General features: G+C 36.7%; 2 protein-coding genes across 4 annotated transcripts; one reads left to right on the plus strand and one right to left on the minus strand.

Moving 5' to 3' along the window:
- Positions 1–1560: 1560 nt before the first annotated feature.
- Positions 1561–12765, plus strand: LOC125648925 (uncharacterized). Of its 2 annotated transcripts, XM_048875969.2 has the most exons (6): positions 1561–2061; positions 2272–6433; positions 10514–10641; positions 10755–11671; positions 11759–11780; positions 12132–12765. In XM_048875969.2, exons 3-6 carry the CDS (start codon positions 10578–10580, stop codon positions 12488–12490), a joined length of 1362 nt encoding a protein of 453 aa, XP_048731926.2. In that variant the 5' UTR covers positions 1561–2061; positions 2272–6433; positions 10514–10577; the 3' UTR covers positions 12491–12765. The 2 variants fall into 2 exon arrangements, with proteins under 2 accessions (XP_048731926.2, XP_048731927.2); XM_048875970.2 differs by lacking the exon at positions 1561–2061 and having other exon boundaries at positions 3045–3143.
- A 4752-nt stretch (positions 12766–17517) lies between these two features.
- On the minus strand, positions 17518–24025 carry LOC125650431 (uncharacterized). 2 transcript variants are annotated; one of them, XM_048878736.2, is made up of 2 exons: positions 23770–24025; positions 17518–19525 (listed from the first exon to the last, which is right to left on the minus strand). In XM_048878736.2, the coding sequence occupies exons 1-2, from the start codon at positions 23830–23832 to the stop codon at positions 17687–17689; spliced, it is 1902 nt and encodes a 633-aa protein (XP_048734693.2). In that variant the 5' UTR covers positions 23833–24025; the 3' UTR covers positions 17518–17686. The 2 variants fall into 2 exon arrangements, with proteins under 2 accessions (XP_048734693.2, XP_048734694.2); XM_048878737.2 differs by lacking the exon at positions 23770–24025 and adding an exon at positions 23239–23307.
- Between the last annotated feature and the right edge of the window lie 5 nt (positions 24026–24030).

Consider the following 24030-nt stretch of genomic DNA (forward strand, 5'->3'; position numbering starts at 1 on the left):
CGACGTAAAATAAATTCCTAAGTTTCTGACAACGCAATAGAGCTGTGAATTTAATACAATAGTAAAACCTCTTCGTACATCTTATTAGTTTTACCAAACTGGAATTATTTAATCCAAATATTTGACTGAATACGTATGTTAGGAAACGGTTTACATAGACATTGCAATTCGTAAACAGTGATGGTATTGAAACATATAAATGTGGAAATCAAGGGGGATTGGAGTTGACTAACAACATAACATGGCTATATGTAAATGAACAAACTTTATTGAAACTGTGGGTTTTCAATTCGAATGAGGCTTTGATACATTTAGATGCTGTATCTTAAAACAAATGTAGTAGCAAAATATGTTAGGAATTATTTGATATAAAAAAAATTTAGGCAGCGGTGTAAAAATTCGGAAATGTAAAACCTAAATCGTGCGCAGATCTGGTGTTCTCTGGTCTATCCCAATTTATGAACAGAGAGCTAAAGTTCCACATTTACTGACAAACGTGACATAGGGGTCCAGGAGCAGAGCTCCCAGAAACTTACATTCTCTTACCATATGACTCAGTAACTTTGACCTTTATCTTAAAAAAAAACTATTACAAGGATCATTGTTAATCAAGTTCAAATTTTGCTCCGATCCGTTTATTGTTTTGCCGAGTTATGTCCCTTGGAGTTATAAAATAAACGCAAGTACTCCATTTTCCGCACTTGCTTTGTAATGCTCACAGATATTCTTTTGTTATATACATGCGTATATATATTTTCTTTGATAAAGACAATTTGTTAGTTTCTTAGATTTACTTAAAATGATTTAGGCATTGTTTAAATGTTTTTGATTAATTGTTAGAAATCTATAATTGAAATTTAATTGTTTTATTTGATCATTAGAAAGAACATTGCTGCACCTGTTTGTAATTTCTCAAACTTGACATCTTTCTCCCCGTCCCACCGTATCGATGCTATTCGCTTGTAATTGTTATCAGATTTATGGTCAGATCTAAGACTGGTGTTTCTTTGAATTTGTTATGCTTACTCAAAATGTTTCCTGTCCTGTAAATTAATGTCATTGAGCTTTCCCCTAATTTTAGTACCGTTTTTAAATTTGTTTCATTGGTTCATTTAATGAAAAGTGGTAGGAGTTGTCAAAGATGAGACGTGCGTGAGTTTGTCTGTTATTCACTTTTTTTACTTTTGACTTTTACTTTTGACTCTTACAAATATTTGTGTTAAAATGCAGTTTTTAATTTTGTACTTTTTGGACTTGAATAAATTCTAAACTTTAATAAGGAATCATTATTTACAAAACAACGAAAACACTACACTTTTGATATTTCATACATTGCTTTACCATGTCAAGTTACATGATCAAGTTATACTTTTATTTTTCGTGATGAATTTTGAGGAATTCCAGGAGTCTTGGAGAACAGCAGACGATGTGACTTGGGGCCTGTAGAGGACATGTATCGCTATGCAATACTTCCAGCATGCTTGGTTTAACTTAACTTTTAGAAAATTCAAATTGGAGACTAACCAACTTGTAACAGTGACATTTTTAAAACAGAGTCAAATTCGATGGTATTTGACTCATCATTGAACACAGACTGTACCCTTTTCTACAAAAATATTTTGACTTTAAAAATTCATATTCAAGAACCAATATCCTTTAAAAAAGAAAGTAAAAGTTTAATATTTCACTTGTCATATTTAACTGGATTTCGGATTACGTTAGACATCGGATGATTTTATGCAAGGTTCAGTTATTGCATCAGGTTGACCAACATTGACGGTGGTTGACTAATGGTATTTTAGAAGATAACAGGGTACTATCGGATTATTTGATAACTAATAATACTGTTGACCGATTGACTCCCGGGTATAATCAATGTTTGATTTTATGTGGCTCGTCGTTGGAATTTGATAAAGATCGGCTGTGGCCAAAGAGTAAAACTAACGTACTGCATTTTTTATGACGGGAGAAAAATGAAAACTTTTGCCATTGGTTGTTTCATGATAGTCCTGCTATTGGTTGGTTGTTTATGTCATGACAACGAGGAATCTATAATCAACGGTAATGTAATATTTTTATTTTGCTCAAAATACGAGCACAAACATCATTCTGATGAAATTGGAGGCGTCGATGAAATTTTTTAAATAAGACAATTAATGAGAGATTGAGGTGAAATGTATTTGATGTATTAGACTATACAGACAAGTATAAACAAATGCTCTACATGTATATGTATTAGATGGTTGTTTTTTATTTAATGTTCTGAAACAGATTCTCCAATTCGCTTTCGGAGAGAGGTTCATCGAGGAGGAATTAGATCGATGGCTTACACCAGACAATCCGGACTTTATGGAACTAAACTCAGACGCAGTCGCAGACGTCGCTGTCCAAATTGGATAATGAGGCTTCTGAGGAGATGTTGATTGAATTATGGATGTTTTACTTTCGGAAATGTCGTTCAACTGCGCTTCTGGAACTGTAGATATCGTGCCCTAGACTTGATGATGAAAATTTTGATCTTGGTTTTATAATTCAGGTTATTATGGTGTGTTCTCCAGAAATATGTGCACGTGCCCTTTATCATCATTTATCAAAAATTACGTAGATGTGAACACTTTATGTAGATGATGATAGATAGCACTTCCATTTCTTGATCTCTTTACGTGTCATAAAATGTAGCCGTTTAAAATGAATTTGTTCATATTTTTTTGGAAGCCTATGTTTTCGAAACAAGTTAGATATACATGTACTTGAGGAATGAAATGATGTCGATTTTTAGGATGTATCACGAAACCCAGCATTAAAAAATCTTCTTAATCCCTAAATGATGCATTAGTTGTATAAAATAATTGATTATTAATTCTGAAGCGAGAAATATCACTGCTGTCCACACGCGACCCTCGATACATGAAAGATAAATTTCGCTGTAATTACTGAACAGGTTGCGTTCCAAGTTCAGCGCAAATATTACACCTTATCATTTTTAATCTCTTAAGATTTTTAATCTCGCTAGACCTTATCATTCTTAATCTAATTAGATCAGCATTGCGCATAACACAATGCCTGTACGTCTCTGCCACAAATACACGTCACTGGTAGAAATGGAATTTTTATTTCTCTAAAAGAATTCAGGAACAATATTTGTGAGTATAATAGTAAATATATTTATCTAGTATGACAATATCAGAAAAAATAACTGGGTCCACTCTTTGCATACAATGGTTCTGTTCATATGAAGATGATGAGTGTCAAGTATAAAAACAATTCTATCAGTAATCATATACTAAAATGACGTTGCAGGTTCTGCTTTATACAAATTGTTGAAATATTTCGTGATGATCTGATTCTGTTTGCTGTCACATCAATAAGTACTTCCGGCAGCACCAGCTACTACGTCATAAAAAAGAACGCCACTATGACAATTTAACGCACCACTTTTACACAATGTGTAGCAGTGAATCTAATGACTTTTGTTGTGATATATCATTTTATGTTTGGGTGTCATCTTGTCGACCAGTCAACTCTTTTTAACACATGCACTATTTTTTTTAATAGGGCATTTATTTTATGTGAAAAGGTACATTGTAGGATCGTTATAAAAAAGGAACTATATCTTATGCAACTTTAAATTCGGAAGGTGTAGATTGGATAGAAGGAACTACTTATCCGTATACCCAATCTTAATACTATATCTTTTTCTCTTCGTCTTCGTGCTGTTTTCTGAACTGAACTGAATTGATTTCTCATCACAATTACACAATTGTATACAGAGATTTAGTACATATACTTTATATAAAAGTGATGGTAATATATCACTAATTGTTTTAAGACATGCGTGAGTATGGAGATAGGCAACATGTGAAATTTTAGATTAGAGTAGTCATTGGGTCGGGGAGCATAGTTTATTAATATTTCTTATAAAGGAACACAATTTTCTTAGAAAAGATTGCTTGTTTGAATTCATCATATTTTTAAAAGTTTGGTGATAAACATTGTTTTCTTATATCAATCAGAGATTTGCAATTAAACATGTAGTGGAATTCATCACCAATTTCATTTAAATCACATTTATTACAATGTCTTGTTTCTCGGGGCTCGTTTCGCCAGCGTCCACTTTCAATAGGTAAGTGATGATTACAGGTTCGAAATTTACAAAAGGTTATAGCACCTTTTCTGGGTAGGATAGCCAAATATTTTTTTAAATTTTAATTCATTGTACATTCTGTAGTTTATAGTTTTTGATAGCGTTTTGATGTCAGAATTCCACTTTTGCTTGAATTGATCGAGTAAAATAAGTTTTACTTTTGACTTTAGCCAGTTTGGATTACATGTGTTATTTTGCCAAATGTTTGAAAGTCCGCAATTGTTAAGGATATTTGACACGTTCTTGAACCAAGCAATCTCATTCGCATATTGGTTTGTAACATTATTACTCAGTTTTAACAGGAGATTCGCTATTTTTAGTCCCCTACCGACGAAGTCGAGGGGACTTTAGGTTTGCGCTCCGTCCGTCCGTCTGTCCGTCAATCCAGTTTTCCGCACCTTTTTCTCTGTTCTTGCAGATATTTATTTTATATTTGGTATGTGGCTTTGCCATAACAAGTTACAGATCAAGTTCGAATTTCGTCTCGGTCCGTTGATTTTTCACTTAGTTATGGCCCTTGAATTTAGAAAAATAGCATGAATAATCAGTTTTCCAGTTGTTTTTTTTATTTGGTTGTGCTTGCAGATATTCATTTGATATTTGGTACATTGCTTTGTCATAACAAGTTACAGATCAAGTTTGAATTTCGTCTCGGTCCGTTGATTTTTCACTTAGTTATGGCCCTTGGATTTAGAAAAATAGCATGGATAATCAGTTTTCCAGTTGTTGTTTTTTTGGTTGTGCTTGCAGATATTCATTTGATATTTGGTACATTGCTTTGTCATAACAAGTTACAGATCAAGTTTGAATTTCGTCTCGGTCCGTTGATTTTTCACTTAGTTATGGCACTTGGATTTAGAAAAATAACATGAATAATCAGTTTTCCAGTTGTTTTTTTTTTGGTTGTGCTTGCAGATATTTATTTGATATTTGGTACATTGCTTTGTCATAACAAGTTACAGATCAAGTTTGAATTTCGTCTCGGTCCGTTGATTTTTCACTTAGTTATGGCCCTTGGACTTAGAAAAATAGCATGAATTATCAGTTTTCCGGACTTTTTTTGGTTGTGCTTGCAGATATTCTTTGATATTTGGTACATTGCTTTGTCATAACAAGTTACAGATCAAGTTTGAATTTCATCTTGGTCTGTTGATTTTCCATTAAGTTATGACACTTGGACGTAGACAATTAGCATGAATTGTTAGTTTACATCCAAGTTTCTTATCTCTGTAGATAAGAATTAAGAATACTACACTCATTAAAACTTCTAGCATAGTAATACTACAATATAGATAAATTATTCATGATCACCTACATGTCACAGTTTATTGACTTGGTTAAAGACCTAAACCTCATTATAAATTTGTCTTTTTTCTTGGTCTAGTCTCTACTCGAATAGTAGTTGATTTCCAATCATTCCTATCCTGGTTCCCCACTTTTACCTTTTACCATAACCTACATAATGAACTTTGAATATTGTTGTGGTACAGCGATTTTTGCAACCGGTAGGGGACTATGTATTGCCATGCAATGCTCTCAGAATGCTTGTTTTTTTTTAATAAGTGCAATTTTGTGCCAAAATGAGTTAATACGCGTTTGTATTTGTATGTGCATGGGATGTCGACCAAGTTCACCGTACACAATGCAGTCGGGGGTAGATTGTTTTAATTTCAATAATAATTTGCAAAATTTAAGGTGGACTCTTTCTATAATTGCATTATTTGAAAATCCCCACACATTTCACAGCCGTATAATAAGATGGATTGAACAATTTTATCAAATAAGTCTAACTGACCATGTATTGATAGGTTATGCAAACGTCCTTTTTTAAGAATCTCATAAACTGCTTTATTGGCTTTTTCTACTTGTTTTTGTTTGGCTTTTTTGAATGATCCTGATGTGCTAAATAAGATACCCAGGTAGTTAATGTCGTCAACAATTTCAATGTTTTTGTCGCCACATACAAAAGTATGATTCCGTTTTGGATTACCCTTACTGATTATCAAGATTTTTGTTTTGTTAACGTTTATCTTTAAATTCCATTTTTCGCAATATTTATAAAAAATGATCAATTTGGACCTGTAATTGTTTTGCAGATTCAGCTATCAAGACAGTGTCATCGGCATATAATAATGCAAACAATCTAAAGTACAAATTCAAATGTTGTTCAAACATTTCAGATACCGTAGGTAAACCATCAACAACATCAGACAAATCACTCATTCAGTTACAAGTACGTTTTGTCTTAGAGATCCCACAATAGTTTGGTCGACAAAGTATCTTGCAATTGTAAGTTATATATATTAAAAAAAATAATTTCTTTTTTGAAAATACATGAGGAATGAACCGCGATATACTTTACGTCGGCACACCGCGTGAAGCTCGTAACTAGCGCTTCATGAAAATTATGCCTGCGTGAAGCGTTGCGGTTCATACCCTAATATTGTTGTTTTCCTTCAAAAATGAAATTCATTTTTTAAATTTACATTTTAATTTCATTTCTGTCGAAATTGCCTGCCGTTATAATAGACATAAAATATTTCTTAAGATTAATATGCGCATTGTTCACAACTTCAATGCCATCATGAATAATGAGGAAATGGCGATATCATTACAATTTGTAGAGATATCAAAGACAAACATGTAATACGAACTTACACATGGATATATCATACTCTATCATTTTGAAATATTCTATACACTGTATATACGAGGGCGAGTCAATAAGTAACCAGCCTAACTTGATTCCGGTTGATATCTACTATTTCTTTATCGATATAATTGCCGTCTAGTGTGATGCACTTAGACCAACAGTGTTCAAATGCCATCAGCCCAGAACTGAAAAAGTCAGGGTCCTTTCCATTGACCCACTCATCAACTACCGTTACGACTTCTTTGTCAAACCGGAAATGACGTCCACGGATATTCTTTTTCAAGTTTGGGAATAGGAAGACGTCGCTAGGAACTAGGTCAGGCGAATAGGCAGGATGTGGTATTAATTCATACCCGTTTCGCTCTACAGCATTCATTGCAACTTTGCAAGTGTGGACTCTCGCGTTGTTCTGTTGCAGCAAAACACCTTTAGATAGTTTACCTCAGCGATTTTTCACGGATGGCGGTTCACAGCTGGTCTAGCAAGTTTGCATAGTACACTCCAGTTATTGTACTTCTCTTGGGTAAAAAGTCCAACATAATAACGCCTTTTGCGTCCCAAAATACTGGCCATCACCTTGCCAGCAGATGGTTGCGTATTGAACTTCTTTGGCCTCGGGGACCCAGGCCCTACCCACTGACGACTCTGAGCTTTATTCTCTGGCTCATAATAATGAACCCAAGTCTCATCTACAGTCACCAGACGCAAAAAAATAAATAAATAAATAAAATCAACTTTTGACCTAAAACGCTTCAACACGGCGCTGCATACTGATGCTCTGATTGCCATTTGCTCATCGCTAAAAGATTTGTAGACCCAACGGGCTGTTACCTTGCGCATACCTAAACGATCATGCAAGATTGTTGAAACGCTACCATATGAAATGCCTAATGCCTGTGCTATTTCTTCCGTCTGAATTCAGCTATCAGAGTATACCAGATCCCGAACTTTCTTACACATTTATTCGTCGGTGGCATCCAGACCTGGCTTCATCTTCTAAAGACGTTCTACCGCGTTTGAATTCCCCTACCCAGAATTTAACCTGAGCTTAGATGGTGCAGAAGACCCATGAACATCGGCTAACTCGCCATGTATTTCCTTGCCTGTTTTACCTTTTAGATACAAGTACCGAATAATAGCACGGTACTCAACTTTAGATGAAAAGCACGTCTTTCCTTCACTAGCCATGTTTGACATTCAATATCTTATTAAAGAATGACTCGATGCGCGTGTAATTTTGTACCCAGGTATAAAACATGTATTGAAATAGGCATGAAAATCGTGACCGTCTCGGTCAATCGAAAATAGGATAGGCTGGTTACTTATTGATTCGCCCTCGTGTATCTCTCGAATCTAAATCTAAATATCAATAAAAGTGAAGTTTTAACGTTTATCAAAGGATTTGTTCGGTGCCTTGGCGGATCTAATAGAGGAATCACGGAAATGACATCTCTTCCGCCCCCTGCGGTAGCTGTTGAATTCTAAAGCTTTTGAAATTCAATATATATAAGTTACACAACGGTATTTGGCCAAATACCGTACTAATACGTATATGTATAAACTAAATAGTGGTGGGGTTATTAGTACATGTATAATTTAGTGTGGAACTGGGGATGCAAACATGTACGGACGATTTAGCGCAAAGATATGCAGGGGATATAATGAAATCAACACTTACTTGCTTTTAATCCATTTTCAACATGTCCCTTGTCCCGGGTTTACGTTAACTGGTCTTGGGAGCTGTCACAATAGTGGACCAGTTAAGAGAAAAGCAGGCTGACGTAATCAGAGTTGTGAGTTAAACCCGGGACAGGGGCATGTTGAAAATGGATTAAAAGCGAGTAAGTTTTGATTTCCTTGTGACCGTTTTGTGCATTGCTGTTAAATGTTTGAAAACAACTTGTCTGTTGCGTAAATCCAGGCACATCGGAGTCGAAACGTCGGTCGAAGCATAAACCGTCACCGACTCCGGCATTTACACGTTTTCCAGAATCAAAACATGAATGCTTGCGAAGAGAAGTCGATGAAGGCTATGTCTCTCAACTTCCCTAAAGAGAACACAGTACACTCATGTCATACATGCATATTTTCAAAAATGAAATTTAATTTTTTATTTACATTTTACTTTCATTTTCCCCCCCGGAATTCCCAGCTGTTAGATTTATTAAGATTCATTCTCGTATTCACAACTGCAACGTATTCACGAGGAAATGGCTACCATTACAATATGAAAGGTCAAAACATATTAGACATTTGTCAAAAGCACACACACACACACACACACACACACACACACACACACACACACACACACACACGTATACTAAAAAAATAATAAAAAATAACAATGAACAAACTTTATTTTTTGTGTTACTGTGAACAAATGTATTCGTTACAACATTTCATAATCCATTAATGTTAACGTCGAATAACGTCAATTTCAGCACACTCGAAAGACACTAGTATTCGAACTTGAATTAACAATGTTAATAACGCATGTGACCACCATTTGCATTCACGCATGCTTGACAACGGCGCCTCATTGATGCCATTAAAGTGTTTAGAAATGCTTGAGGGATGTTGTTCCAGATGATGGTTAAAGCCTGGCCTAAATCAGCCTATGTCACTGACTGATTTGGTAAACGGCGTTGACGTCGTTCCATTTCATCCCAGAGGTGCTCGATCGGCGATTAATCGAGGGGAACAGCTGCCCAAGGCAAGACATCGCCATTTTATTGAACAAAAAAGTCCCTGACTACACGTACAACATGTGGTCTTGCGTTGTCTTGCTGCAGGGTGATGTGATTTTGCTGTCTCTGTATGAAGGGTATCACATGGCGCTGAGTAATTTCGTCTCGATAGCGTACGCCGGTGAGATTTCCATTGACAATTTGTAGAGGTATCCTTCCGCGTGCTGTTATTCCACCCCACACCATAACGCTACCTTGCATAACACAGGCGTCCTGGTACCGCTCCCCAACGCGACGATACACTCTACAACGGCCGTCACTGCTATCCAAATGAAATCTGGATTCATCAGTGAACAGAATATTGGCTCAGTCCTGTATTCTGAATCGCAGATGTCGTCTGCACCACGCTACTCTAGCGATACGATGACGTTGAAGTAGTATTGGGCGTACCGCTGGACGTCTTGGTCTGATGTTGTGCTTGCGCAGACGATTACGCACAGTTCTTGGGCTGATTGGTCGAAGTCCAGGAATGCTACGAGCAGTCAAACTTGCTGTCCGGAAACGATTTCTCAGGTGCACAAGTCTAATGTGGTTGTCCTGTCGACACGACGTCACATGAGGACGTCCAGAACGTGGTCGATCCCGAGTGTTACCAGATTGTTGGAAACGTCTCCATAATGACTGGGTGGTGTTCCGATGAACTCCAAAGTGTCTTGCTACGATATTTTGTGCCATTCCAGCTTGAAGCATCCCATCAGCACGATTACGTTGGTTTTCGCTGAGTCGTGGCATGACAGAAGGGTAAATTTTGTCAAAACTAAAGTGCTTTCCGTAACGAATAGTATCCAAACAAACCTTTTACACTTCTTACTCCAAACAGTATTGGCCAGTAAAACTCGTGCGTACAAACACTTCAATAAACAACATGTGTTCACTAACCATTTTTGCAGTTTTTCTGACAATCTTTCTTGAAAAACATATATCTACTCATTAATAATTGACAACTTGAATGATGTTTACATGTAGGTGCATCATTTTCCATGGCTGATGAAAGAATTCACCAAAGAAGCAAGAATTAGACGCCATTGTTATGACGGCAATCTCAACGTCATTTTTATTTACGGGAATTTCTGTCTGCATTTTGCTGAGAGGAGGTATAATTATAAGTACATTTATATTACATACATGTACGATACGTTCTAGATATAAGCTCTGGGTTTTAGCATGTTTTATGCTATAATAAAATGTCAAACGTTTCTCTTGATAGATAGTTATGGTTATACTGTCGGAAGAGAGTTCCTGTTCGGAATGTTTTCATTACACGACAAAGAAAACCAGTCGTTCACTATCAACAATCCTTCTGTGGACAAAACAGCTATTGTGAACATAACCAGAAGAGGATTTTCAACCATACAGCATACTGTTCTGGGAAAAGAATCGCTCCATGTAAATGAGGCAGCATCCAACGATTCCTTTCTCGTGCGATCAGACCAAGACATATCAGTGCACGGCTTATTTGGAAGGTACAGCATTCAGTACGAAATTCTTCCAATCACATCCACTGGGACAAAGTACACGTTGGTCTATGGAGTAAATTTTAATGTTTCGGCGACAGTTTGCTGTATAACAGCGCTACAAAATGAGACAACGCTCACGATCACAACACCGTATGCTAGGAACATGAAATTTTCGAACATGTCAATTCGCTCCTCAAATGTTAATCTATCGATGGTGGAAATGCAAAACATTCAAATTTCTAGTCGCCAAAATTTGCACAACATATCAATAAAGTCGTCTGCGTTGATATCCGTCATTTGTGGGCAACTTGATGGCATCAATAACGTCCGTGTTCATCTCCCACCGAGTGATACCTGTGTGACGTCATACGAAGTTCCATGTTTCAATAGGAGCAGAGTTCCTTCAGGAGAAATACACATCCGGATCATCAAGATATATCCGCTTTTTCAGGACTCTGTAGATATATATATTGATGGATTACAGGATAATAAAACCAAACAAGAGAAGTCCATAGACGCGTCGTTTAATGTAACAGCAGATGGCCCATTCTGTATCCGATCTCATATTCGAAAATGGAAATCTAGAATTACAAAATTTGTAAATGATGATTTTCAATTCTTAATGGACAAAGACATTTCAGCGATTCATTGCCGAAATAAACCTCAGGTAATTATTTGACTAAAATACTGACGTGAACACAATTTTGCATATTATTTTTCTCAATTTTCTTTTCATATTTTAATTTTCTTCCAGAAACATAACAATACGCTATCTGGTAAGTATAGATTCATATAAATCCATAAGCAGGAATAATAAATTGAGCAGGAATACAATTGAGCAGGGATAATAAATTGAGCAGGAATAATAAAATGAGTAGGGATAATAACTTGAGTGGGAATGAGAAATTGAGCAGGGAAAATGAATTAAACGCAGTGTAATTTGTTCGTTTTTATATACTCTTCTAAAACTTCTTCATTCCTATTGTGATAATATGGTTTGCTTGTTGTTAACGTCTAATATGATATACAAACTTTTATTCACAATAACTCCACCGTGCGATTTCTTTCTATGCATAGCTATGATAGTGATGAAAGAGGTGTAACTTCTATATATTGCCAATGAACAGGAAATGATAACAAGACAGACCTTTGCATGTGTTCATGCAAAACTAAACCTGTATGGCACAACTTGACACAAGTAGAGATGTCACGATGGCTGCAGATGTACGAAGCGAAGACTCGTAAGGAACTACTTCTTGGGAAGAGAAACCTGATGTCTTCCAAAAGACGTAGAATCAGCGCCTCTGATCCACGCCCCTCTGCCAGACGAATCGGTGTGATTGGTGCAGTCATTATTTGTGGTGTAGTTGGTGCAATCGTTTCTTTAGACTCTCCTCGAATTTGGAAATATTTCCGCAGATTGAATGGGGAAATTAAGCCAGAATATCTAAGAGAGCCTAAGACCAAAGTAAACATTAGGAAGTGATTGCAATTAATTTGACTTAAACTGTTTGTTACGACATTTAAATGGACTCTTTACAGAATCGCTCCGAGCTAATGACTCACTGAATTTGATGGTTTTTGGAATACGTCACATTCAAAACCTTCCACGTGAGAAAAAAATATCTCTTGCTGTGGTCTTGCGACATTTAGATATATCAACGACGTTATATCAATTAGCAATAATAATTTTCATTTATGTCGATTCGATTATATCCCCGTGAACTCGAAATAAAAGACACCACAGAGTCGTCCATCTCTGCTTCATACTTAGATATTTGATTGAAAATAGATATTAACGGCAAACTAACAACTCAACTTTATGATAAACAGGATGATTTCAGTTTCACCATCGTTATTATCCCATATTTATGTAGCAATACCTACATATGGTGTTTATATCTCTCAACTAATTCGATACGCTAGAGCCTGTTCTGCGTATGATCAGTTTTTAAATCGAGGCAGGCTTCTGACAAACAAGTAGATGGTGCAGGGGTTTCAACAGTCTCGCTCAAAGTCAGCATTTCGCAAATTCTACGGTCGTTATAACAATCTAGTTTGTCAATACAACCTATCATTGGGTCAAATGCTGTCTGACTTGTTTCATACTGATTGTTAGGCCGTTCTTGGCACGCTGATTTTGACTACGGATAACTCCGTTTACCTGATCAAGATATACGGTACTCCTCTTAAGCACCTGATCCCACCTCTGGTATATTCAGGGGTTCGTGTTTGCCCAACTCTCTATTTTGTATTGCTTATAAGAGTTGTGAGATTGATCACTGTTCGTTATCTTCACCTTTCATGTAATATAATTCGGTCAACATGCATTTTACTATAGTATGTTTACTTAAATATAAACTAGAACATTTCCACACTCTTGCAGAGGTTGACTGGATTTAATCACGTGTCGGTTGTACTGTGATGTGTTATGTAAGCCGTCCCGTTGGATTTAATCACGTGTCGGTTGTACTGTGATGTGTTATGTAAGCTGTCCCGTTGGATTTAATCACGTGTCGGTTGTACTGTGATGTGTTATGTAAGCCGTCCCGTTGGATTTAATCACGTGTCGGTTGTACTGTGATGTGTTATGTGAGCTGTCTCGTTGGATTTAATCACGTGTCGGTTGTACTGTGATGTGTTATGTAAGCTGTCCCGTTTAAGGAGTCATTAGTTCTATAGGTGATCCTGGAATGATTCTAATCATGTCAGGGATCTAAACATTATGAAATTATTAAAATTGAGAAATTGAAAGCTGATATAAAGCTCTCTTATTGACAATAACGTACCTTACTCATTTCGGCGATGTAATAATAACGGCAGAGTATTTTGATAAATGAAACGAGTAGTACTGATGGGTCTCTAGTTCTAACAATTACTAGGAAAATATACCATACACTGCGTAATAAATGTTAACTTAAACTATTGACCCCAAGTCCAAATACATGTACACTGTAGTTTAATATAGGCGAATTTACTAGATATTGTGGTAATCGTGCTGAAAATACATGTAAAAGAGCATAGATATCTCTAGAAGTCAACATGGACGGAATGATGCGTACGCAACACAGAACCAGTTTTAAAGCGACATAATTATTAATATTTTATTATAACGAGAACTCTGTCGCGACTGTTGCCATACTGGTCAAGAGGAAATAACAGAAGATCTATAGCATGCCGTTTACGGGTTTGATTACAGGCCGATTTGACACAGTTAGTTGAAAATTGAGTCGTGGAGTTGTAGACTTTTCTAACATTGCTATGGATCGTCATTCATAATAAATTGGTGGGATTAGAGTTGTTATAAACACAATCCGTGTCATTTGAGTGCTTTACTTGAATGTCAATACAAGTTTTCAATGATCGTGTCAGTGACATTAACATATCGGAAAAATAGCATGGCAAAAGTCGTAATTCTTTCATTATTATTATGCAAGGTGAAGATAACGAACAGTGATCAATCTCATAATTATGAATCTTTCATATGATTATGGAATCCACGTCCACAAAACAAACAACTCAAAGAAAAATGAAGCTGTTAGAACCCAAATTTCTGCAATAATGATTCCTACTACAGTGATCAATCACATCAATACAGTGAAACTACATGTACAAACTCGAGAGTTGGGCAAATTAGGACCCCTGGATACACCAATAGATACACCAAAGGTGGGATCAGGTGCCTAGGAGTAAGTATCTCCTGTTGACTGCTCAAACCCGCCGTGAGCCCTATATCCTGATCAGGTAAACGGAGTAATCCGTAGTCACAATCAGTATATACAAAGAACGGAACATCAGTTGGTATGAAACACGTCAGACAGCATTCGACTTAATGACAGGTTGTATTTGCAATTAAGATCAGTATAATGACCATGAAATTTGTAAACTGCCAACTTTAAACGAGACGGTTGAAAGCCCTGTAACATCAACTTATTTTTACTAGCCTGTCTTGGTTTAAAAATTGATCATACGTTGAACTCTCGCGTATGAAATCAGTTGAGAGACATAATATGACCAAACATAGTGAACATGTGTAAAATCTTCTCTATGACGATCCCATTTATATTTGAGAAAAAACTAAATGCATGACTATGATGTCCATAAAGCTTTCTACCTAAATTGTGAAATTCATGGTTCCTGGGGCAGGGTTTGGGGCCTTGGGCAGGGCTAATATGTTCATATAGTGAAAATGTAAAAATCTTCTTTACTCCCATATAAATTTGAGAAAAACTAAATGCATGATTATAATGCTCATGAAGCTCTCTACTTAATTGTGAAATTCATGGTTCCTGAGTCAGGGGTTAAGGCCCTTGGGTGGGTCTAATATGGCCATATAGTGAATGTGTATCAAATCTTATGAAATCTTCTTTACTCCCATATATGAGAAAAACTAAACGCATGCTTATGATGTTCATGAAGCTCTCTACCTAATTTGTGAAATTCATGGCTCCTGGATCAGGGCCCAAATCGGGACCAATATGATCATATAATGAAAAATGTAGTTTTAAATATCTTAGAAAATCGTCTTCTCTACTTCCATGTACATTTCATTTTATCTACTTTCACAGTTATGGGAGATAAACTAAATGCATGGTTCTGACGTCCGTGATGTCCTCTTCTCAAATTGTGAAATTTACGACCAATAGGTCGATTTAGACTTTCGTTGGGGAGTTTCAAAATGATTTATAAGCTTAAAACTTCCATTTTTCCTTCTTCTGTAATTGAATAGGAATTGTATGCATATTTTGAAAGATCATAAACATGTGCACAAAAGACTCTTCAGGCTTAAATGTAAATATGGGTTATGATACTCAGGTGATCGTTAAGACCCGTGGGCCTCTTGTTATTGAAGAAGCAGCAGTCTAAGATGTCAAAAAGTGAATACATTTATCATGAGAAATGGTCGTGTAAAGTATTGAAAATCATACATAAAAGTCTCTATCTTGGCGTTGTAAAGTTTGTTGTTAAAGGGTTTAAATGCGATAGTAGAAGTATATTTGTCTCGGACTTGAACTGGAAACATAATGGAATACAAGACTGGGCTATTCTATGACGACGAATATTGCCGACATAAATTTAAGGAGCTGACGTTGTGACTCGGAAGGATCATCATCTGTAAGCCGCGGTTGTAACCTGTGGTGCATGGCGACATTCACAACCACAGAATTCAGTCTGTATTCTAGAGATGAAAATTCCATACGTGTACTTGCATTGGCTTCTTCAAATAACGTATTCGAAACTTTCAATGGAGTAAAGTTTGTGCGAATATGATCAATGTAGACCAAAATGTATGCCGACATAAGGTAAAAGTGAATCAAATGAGACATTCGTGTATACTTCGTATTTTGTATGAACGATATCCATGACAACGCTTACGTATTGGGAAAACGTTCCATCACCTTCACGTTAGATTCTTGTGGACTGGTCACATATCCCACATTATCTACGGTGTTCTTGCACCCATATGGAAAGGCAGTGCCTAGTGACTTGATCCAGTGATCTTCTCATTGTCTACGAAAAGGGGTACCTAAAAGTTGAGCTGCATCCCTCCCCTCTCTGGTGACAAAATAGTCTTAAAAAGGGGGGGAATAGCAGAAATAGGGTAGAATATTTCTAATAAAAATGTCCATAGCCAATGCACTAGAAAAGCTAAAATTTACATGAAAGTTTCTCGCGTAAAAAATTCAAGTTTGTTGAAATCATGTCCACCGGAGCCAGGATGGAGCCGTAGTCAATATTTTAAAGTAAATGTGAGATGTTTTAAGTGGCACAAAGGTATACTGTGTCAAATTACATCTTTATGTAACGTCGATTTAGGTAAAAGTTCAATTCAATATTTAGCCATAGCAGGCGACCAAATTAAAAATAATATATTTATATGTGGGGAAATCGTTAGAATGGATTTTTCTCAAGAACTACCTGAGTGGAAAAGTCTCGACGGGACGTAAACAAACAATCAACGTCAAGGAAAACAACAGCAAGCTTCCTGGTTGTACCGAGACATTTCGATAGATAGATACCAGACAGAGAGATGAAGGATGGTTGTTTTATGTCCCTTCAGGAATTTTTGAGACATCATCAGCTGTAGGTAAAGTACCACAAATTTAGACCTATGTTTAACGCCCAGGGCCGTAGCAGTGAGAATTCTCTAACGTGCCAACGCAATCCTTGATCCGCCCCTGTCAGATATCAGTATGCAGCACAATACATAGTATGGTAATTTCTTGGGTATCCGGTGAGAATAAGTCCTCAGTACCCCCCTTGCTTATCGTAAGAGGCGACTACATGGGGCGGTCCTTCGGATGAGACCGCAAAAACCAAGGTCCCGTGTCACGGCAGATGCGGACGACAAAGATCCATCGCTGCTCAACGGCCATAAGTGCTGAGCAAGCCTAAATATTACAGCCCTTTACCGGCAATGGTGACGTCTCCATATGAGTGAAATATTCTCGTTAAGCAATATTCAGTCAATCAATCATATTGTGGTGTACGTGCAAAGTATGAACGGTACCATGTAAAATAATATTTATATGTCATTATACTGTGCAGTGCAATATCACATTATGAATATAATATCATATACTGAAATTACATTTCAGTCTTTACAACAATAATAAACCTAATATAAACATATTTTCACTGTTCAGCCTTTTCTAGTTTTTGGTACTGACTGTAAAACATTTCATCCGAATGACTGAGACTGATATGTCAAAAATATGGGTGCAATAACTTTTAATAATGTTTTCCTGTCATCTGTTGTCCGAAACTTCGTATTTAAAAAATCACCGGTGACTTTCAGAATCCCTCGACAGAGATCATGACTGTTGCAATCAAAGTTTGCTTCAGCTTGAACCACCAGAGCCAATGTGTCAATAATGGCTTCCACGAACTTCGTGGAGTCATTTCCGGTTCCTTGTTGCAGACGACTAATTAATGAAACGATTGATTCAGCATGAGTTGCTCGCGATGAATCACCCTCTTGGTGTTTTAAGTCTCCTAACTGTTCATTTGGAATGTGATCAGTGAGTTTCCCATCATTTTCCCTTGAGGAAAAGTAAACATCTAAAGTTTTCACAGGATCTAAGAGTATATCTTTAATCGCAGAAGAAAGTCGATGAGATTCCTCCTCGGAAAAATGAGCAATTAAATTACTTTTGATGAAGTAATGTCGCAAAAAGCGTTTTTCAAGACATGAAATCATATAGTTTATAACTTTCTCCAAAACTAGAAAAATGCCTGCCGTGTCTGTAAACAAATCCGTCTCCGTAGTTTCGGATACATGATAAAATGCCGACTTCCAGTGATAGGTGGTCAAGCGCTCTGAGTATTGTTTAAGAAAACCTTTTTGCAAAGATTTCAAAAGTAAAAAACATACTCTTTGACCATCCGAAAAAGATGAAGCGAGAATCATTTCAGCATTGTTAAAACCGATGCAAAAGTCTTTATTTATTTGGGAATTGATAATTGCTGGTTTCGCTATTGCAAAATATTCACTTCCGTAGATTTGGTCGATGATTTCTCGACTTGGCCAAAATACGACCGATTCTAATAATCGGTTTCTCCATTCGTCTAAACACTGAAGTTTTCCCTTGATCGGAAACGCAGGAATGAAATCGCGACCACTTTTGTAGTCATAATGTATCGTAATATATTCTTTCAGTTTCGTATCGAGATTTCCTTGTTCATCATCTGTTTTCATTTTATCAGGATTACAGGTGTCTCCGTCACAAAAATCCTCCTTTTGACTAGCTCCGTAGAGGGATGACAGTGTTTCGCCAGATGCAGCTTCTATCAAAGCACCAAAGGTTTGAAAAGTTAGAGAATTTGATATATCCTCAGGCCGCAATTCCTCTATCAGAGATAAGCTATTACTCAAAACTGAGATCATATCTTCTGATATATCGCTGCGTGCAAGAAGGTGTCTAAACTGCTCTTTGATTGCTTGAATATCTGCCTGAACTTGAACATACCCTAGCTCTCCATCTTCGTATTCAAATCCAGAAAAGTGGACCTGGTTGTAACCGGGCTTCACCTCTTTGTTAACCTTAACGTCAACACCCTTATAGGACCGAATTAAAGACGGCATGGTCAGGACATCGTAAATCCCTCTTAATATCTTAAAGACACTATCGTCAAAGCCCTTCAACAGTCTGGTGTTCAGGTATTTCCCATCAATAACAGAAGCATTGGAAAAGTTATGCTGTATTTTTTCAACATTAATGTGGACAAAGCAGGGGACTTCTTTCCTGTATTCCAAGGCTTCTGCTGGGATAAACACATCGGATATAATCAGGTAATCGTAGTCCCCTTCATCCAGCCGGGAACGCAGCCGAGTTCCTTCTTTTGTGCTACCAACCACCAAACACCGTTCTTTGCCGAAGTGGGATGCAAAGTTTGTAATGTATTTACAGTAATTATGCTGTCGCCAATCATTTTTCACTGGACGGCTTTGTTCACGAAGCACCTGTACATACTCGGCGGCTCTGTCGTAGCCTATGGCAAATGCGATCGCATTAGGTATCTGTAACATAAGATTAACACATTAACCAATCTATCTTGAACTGTTTATTTTGCGGTTGTGCGCCGTAGTGGTCACATTACCGACAGTACCAATTTGAAAGCATAAGATTTCGCAAAGGACGATATATCAAAACGGTACGGGTTCAATTTTATTTTACATGTACCCACGAAAATCGACAGCCGCTCTTTAGTTTCAAAATTAGATGTACATGTATTCAGTGTAAAAATCCCAATGCAGCTAGGTTGTTAAATTGATCAAAATTACACAGAACCGTAATTTTGACATCATATTGATCATAATATACAATAGCGTGCTACAACTAATTTCGATATTTTGACATAAAAAGCATTTTCATCCAGTTTATTGAGCGCATGCGCAGGCTTGATAGCAATACGATAGATTTAAATATACATCTTTCCCGTACACGTGTGCGACAGGAAAAAATGTTTGTGCGAAGCTATGATCTATACCGAAAGAGAAACGTACATGAAATAAAAATTTTAACTAAATTTTAATAGAATTGAGAATTAGCATCGCTTTCGAACTTCAAAATTACGGTTAAATCGGTAATTTATAATTGTATATGAAACTGTATTAGACGGATGTCTGCTCCTATCCGACATTTTCCGTGTAAATCAACATACAAACTGTATTATGAGTAAATTTAAAAGTAAGAGTCGCCGAGTTTTAGGATAAGACCTTGAAACCCGAGCTTCCGTCTCAAGAAAGGCGTTGTTACAATAAAGAACCACTAGCTGCAATAATGTAGCCCTATATCCGACCTTTTATATTTTTGTTACATTATTGCAGCTAAAGAGCACCCATTGTTACGGGTCTGAGCGTCATGCAATTATATAGATCAACAAGAGGCCCATGGACCACATCATTCACCTGAGTCACCTTGACCCATATTTAAAGATTTTCCCAATATATTCGCATGTAAATCTTTGATCCTTGTTGTGCCAATCTAGGAAATCTACTCTCGGGGGCCATGATTTTTACAAACTTGAATCTGCACTATGTCAAGAAGCTTTCATTTAAATGTAAACTTCTCTGGCCTAATAGTTCTTGAGAAGAAAATTCTTAAAAGATTTTCTCTATATATTTGTATCTAAAACTTTGATCCCCTATTGTGGGGGCTTCCCTCATGTGGAGGGGGTATGCTTTTAACAAACTTGAATCTGCACTATGTCAGGAAGCTTTCATGTAAATGTAAAATCTTTCTGGCCCAATCACTCTTCAGAATATTTTTAATGATTTTCCCTATAGATACATGTATATTTGTATGTAAAACTTTGATCTCCTATTGTGGTCCAACCCTATCCCTGGGGGCAATAATTTTTACAAACGTGAATCTGCACTATGTCAGAAAGCGTTTATGTAAATTTGTACTTTCCTGGCCCTGTGGTTCTTGAGAAGAATTAAGATTTTCCCTATATATTTGTATGTAAAATTACGATCCCCTATTGTGGCCCCATCCTACCCCCGGGGGTCATGATTTTAACAAACTTAAATTTGCACTATGTCTGACAATTTTCATGTAAATTTCAGCTCTTCCGGCCCAGTGGTTCTTGAGAAGATTTTTAAATGACCCCACCCTATTTTTGTAATTATCTCCTCTTTGCAGGGGACATGGCCCTTCATTTGAACAAACTTGAAAGCCTTTCACTCAAGGATGTTTTTTTCCAAGTTGAAATTGGCCCAGTGGTTCTGGAGAAGAATTTGTAAATGTAAAAAGTTTACAGATGGACAATAGGCGATCAGAAAAGCTGAGAGCTAAAATATTTCACCAACAGCTGATGACGTCTCGATATCGATTTTAAAAACAATTCTCAAAGGGACGTATTTAAAGCAGACAAAAAATATCATGAAGATATGCTCATAGATTGTTAATATTACTACTTTCTTGCTTTCTCAAAAGCTTGGACACGGTTACCGTTAGTAAAATTTCCCATTGTTGGTTTTGTAATATACATATGTAATTGCTAATTTTGCACTACTGATGATACATACATGCGTATACGTGCCGGGGACGAGCCCTCAAAATCTAGGGTTTTCTACCCTCATAATCAGAAATTCGGGGCAAATAATTTTTGGTCCATCCGTCTGTCTGTTCATCAGTGTTTGTTCGCAAAAACTTTAACCTTGGCCAAAACTTTTGAATGGTTGGTGATAGGGCTTTTCATATTTCACATGCGTATTCCTTGTGACAAAACCTTTCTTTTGGGTATCAACATTTTGACTTAATGACCTTGACCTTGGAGTTATAGACATACTTTTCCAAAACTAGGACATAACTGCTAGGGTTTATATATTTCACTGGTACATGTATATTCTTTGTGACAAGAAAATTCATGAACTTGAGGAGGTATATATCAGAACTCCCAACCACTGACAGCCTATTTTGCCAAGTAAAGTCCGCAACATTTTTTTTTACTTTCAGGTCTGCGCACCAGACCCTTTTGAAAATATTAATACTAGATCTCCGTACATCATTCATACACAAACTTTCAAGCTCTTGTACAAAAACTATACTAAACTCAAACACAAATGGTATGGTGTGCAAATCCTAATGTCCATGCCATGATATCTACAAGTATTTCAATATTAAACCTTGGCTCATCTCGTCGATAAACTTTGTACTCCACCTAGCATCAAAGCCTTGTAGAGGAAATTCGAATCCCACCCCCCACCCCCTTAAAAAAAGAACAGTGGACAGAGTGAACATTTAACAGTTTTACCATGTAATACTATGACATTATACCGAGCGAAGCTCGGACGGGCCGAAGGCCCGTCCGCGAAGCAAGGCTCTAAAGGTAACACGTATGTAAAAGAAAAAAGTCAAATTCAGCCAAAGAAAAAGAGATAATCTCTATATACGTTCACTGAAATTTTCGTGATCCATATGGGCGCCGCCATTTATTTTTTCATTACCTGCTTCAACAGTTATTCGTAATTTATTTTGAATGCCAATAATAGAAGACTCTGACGTGCAATTCGTAATTTAAACACTCAGTTTGTTCAAAGTAAATAGTATAATTATCATTATAACAGGTTTTAGCAAATAATTACATATAAAACCGTAATACGACTAAATAGATGAACGAGTTCATGATTTTCTTTGAATAAGAATATACGATAAAATTACGGTTACTTATTTACCATTTTGAATTTATTGGTTAATTTTGTTTAGTTTTATAACGACCTTTTTCATTGCATACGGAATGTATTATTGTTGTAAAAATAATTGTTTGCTTTGAAAAAGAAAAAAAAGTCGAGGCTAAATGTGACGTCACAATGCACAGTTTACGTCGCCTTGCGTTTTATTTCCCGCGCCCAATGGATAGGCGGATCCTGTAAAACTGTTCTCCCCATATAAACCCCTTTAATATTGAGATCTTACTGGGTTATCAACGCAAGGAAAATTTCATTAAAAATATATATTTTTAAATGAATCATAATCTACCGTACTTAACGGAATTATGATTACCACTTGGGACACTCCAATGACCATTACATGCTGCAGCTTCGCTCGGTCCAACGGTCACACCGTATACATATTATTTTAAAGCCCATATACTCAAATTATACCGAGCGAAGCTCGGACGGGCCGAAGGCCCGTCCGCGAAGCAAGGCTCTAAAGGTAACACGTATGTAAAAGAAAAAAGTCAAAATCAGCAAAAGAAAAAGAGATAATCTCTATATACGTTCACCGAAATTTTCGTGATCCATATGGGCGCCGCCATTTATTTTTTCATTACCTGCTTCAACATTTATTCGTGTTTTATTTTGAATGCCAATAATAGAAGACTCTGACGTGCAATTCGTAATTTAAATACCCAATTTGTTCAAAGTGAATAGTATAATTATCACTGTAACAAGTTTTAGGAAATAAATACATATAAAACCGTAATACGACTAAATAGATGAACGAGTTCATGAGTTTCTTTGAATAAGAATATACGATAAAATTACGGTTACTTTTTTACGATTTTGAATTTATTGGTAAATTTTGTTTAGTTTTAACGGCCTTTTTCATTTCACCATTACATGCTTCGCTCGGTCCAACGGTCACACCGTGTACATATTAATGCCCATTCTGTTATTTAAAACACCCAACTGTTATTCAAACTTCGTTAGGTGACCCCTCGTAAAGCTAAGGACACTGTCATGACATGACTGTGATACCATACAAACAGTACTGTGCTTCCGAAAAAAACACCCCAAAAAACATCATGGCCTACCTGTACGATGAAAACCACAGCAGTCGCTATTCTCGTCATGCTCAGGAGTACATTTTGGACCATCCTTCAGACATATCATGAGACAGTATTGTTTTTAATCTATAATTTGAAGGAGTCACACCATGCACACATCCAAGTCAACTCCAATGACGTACAATAGGCCTATATGTATGCTATTCAGATTGTGTGATTTACATTTTCGTCAAAATGAAAGTACATTTTCAACATACTGACAGGATGTAAACGAGTTTGATAGAGAAC

Source organism: Ostrea edulis, chromosome 5 (genome assembly GCF_947568905.1).
Source record: "Ostrea edulis chromosome 5, xbOstEdul1.1, whole genome shotgun sequence".
Classification (NCBI taxonomy): domain Eukaryota; kingdom Metazoa; phylum Mollusca; class Bivalvia; order Ostreida; family Ostreidae; genus Ostrea; species Ostrea edulis.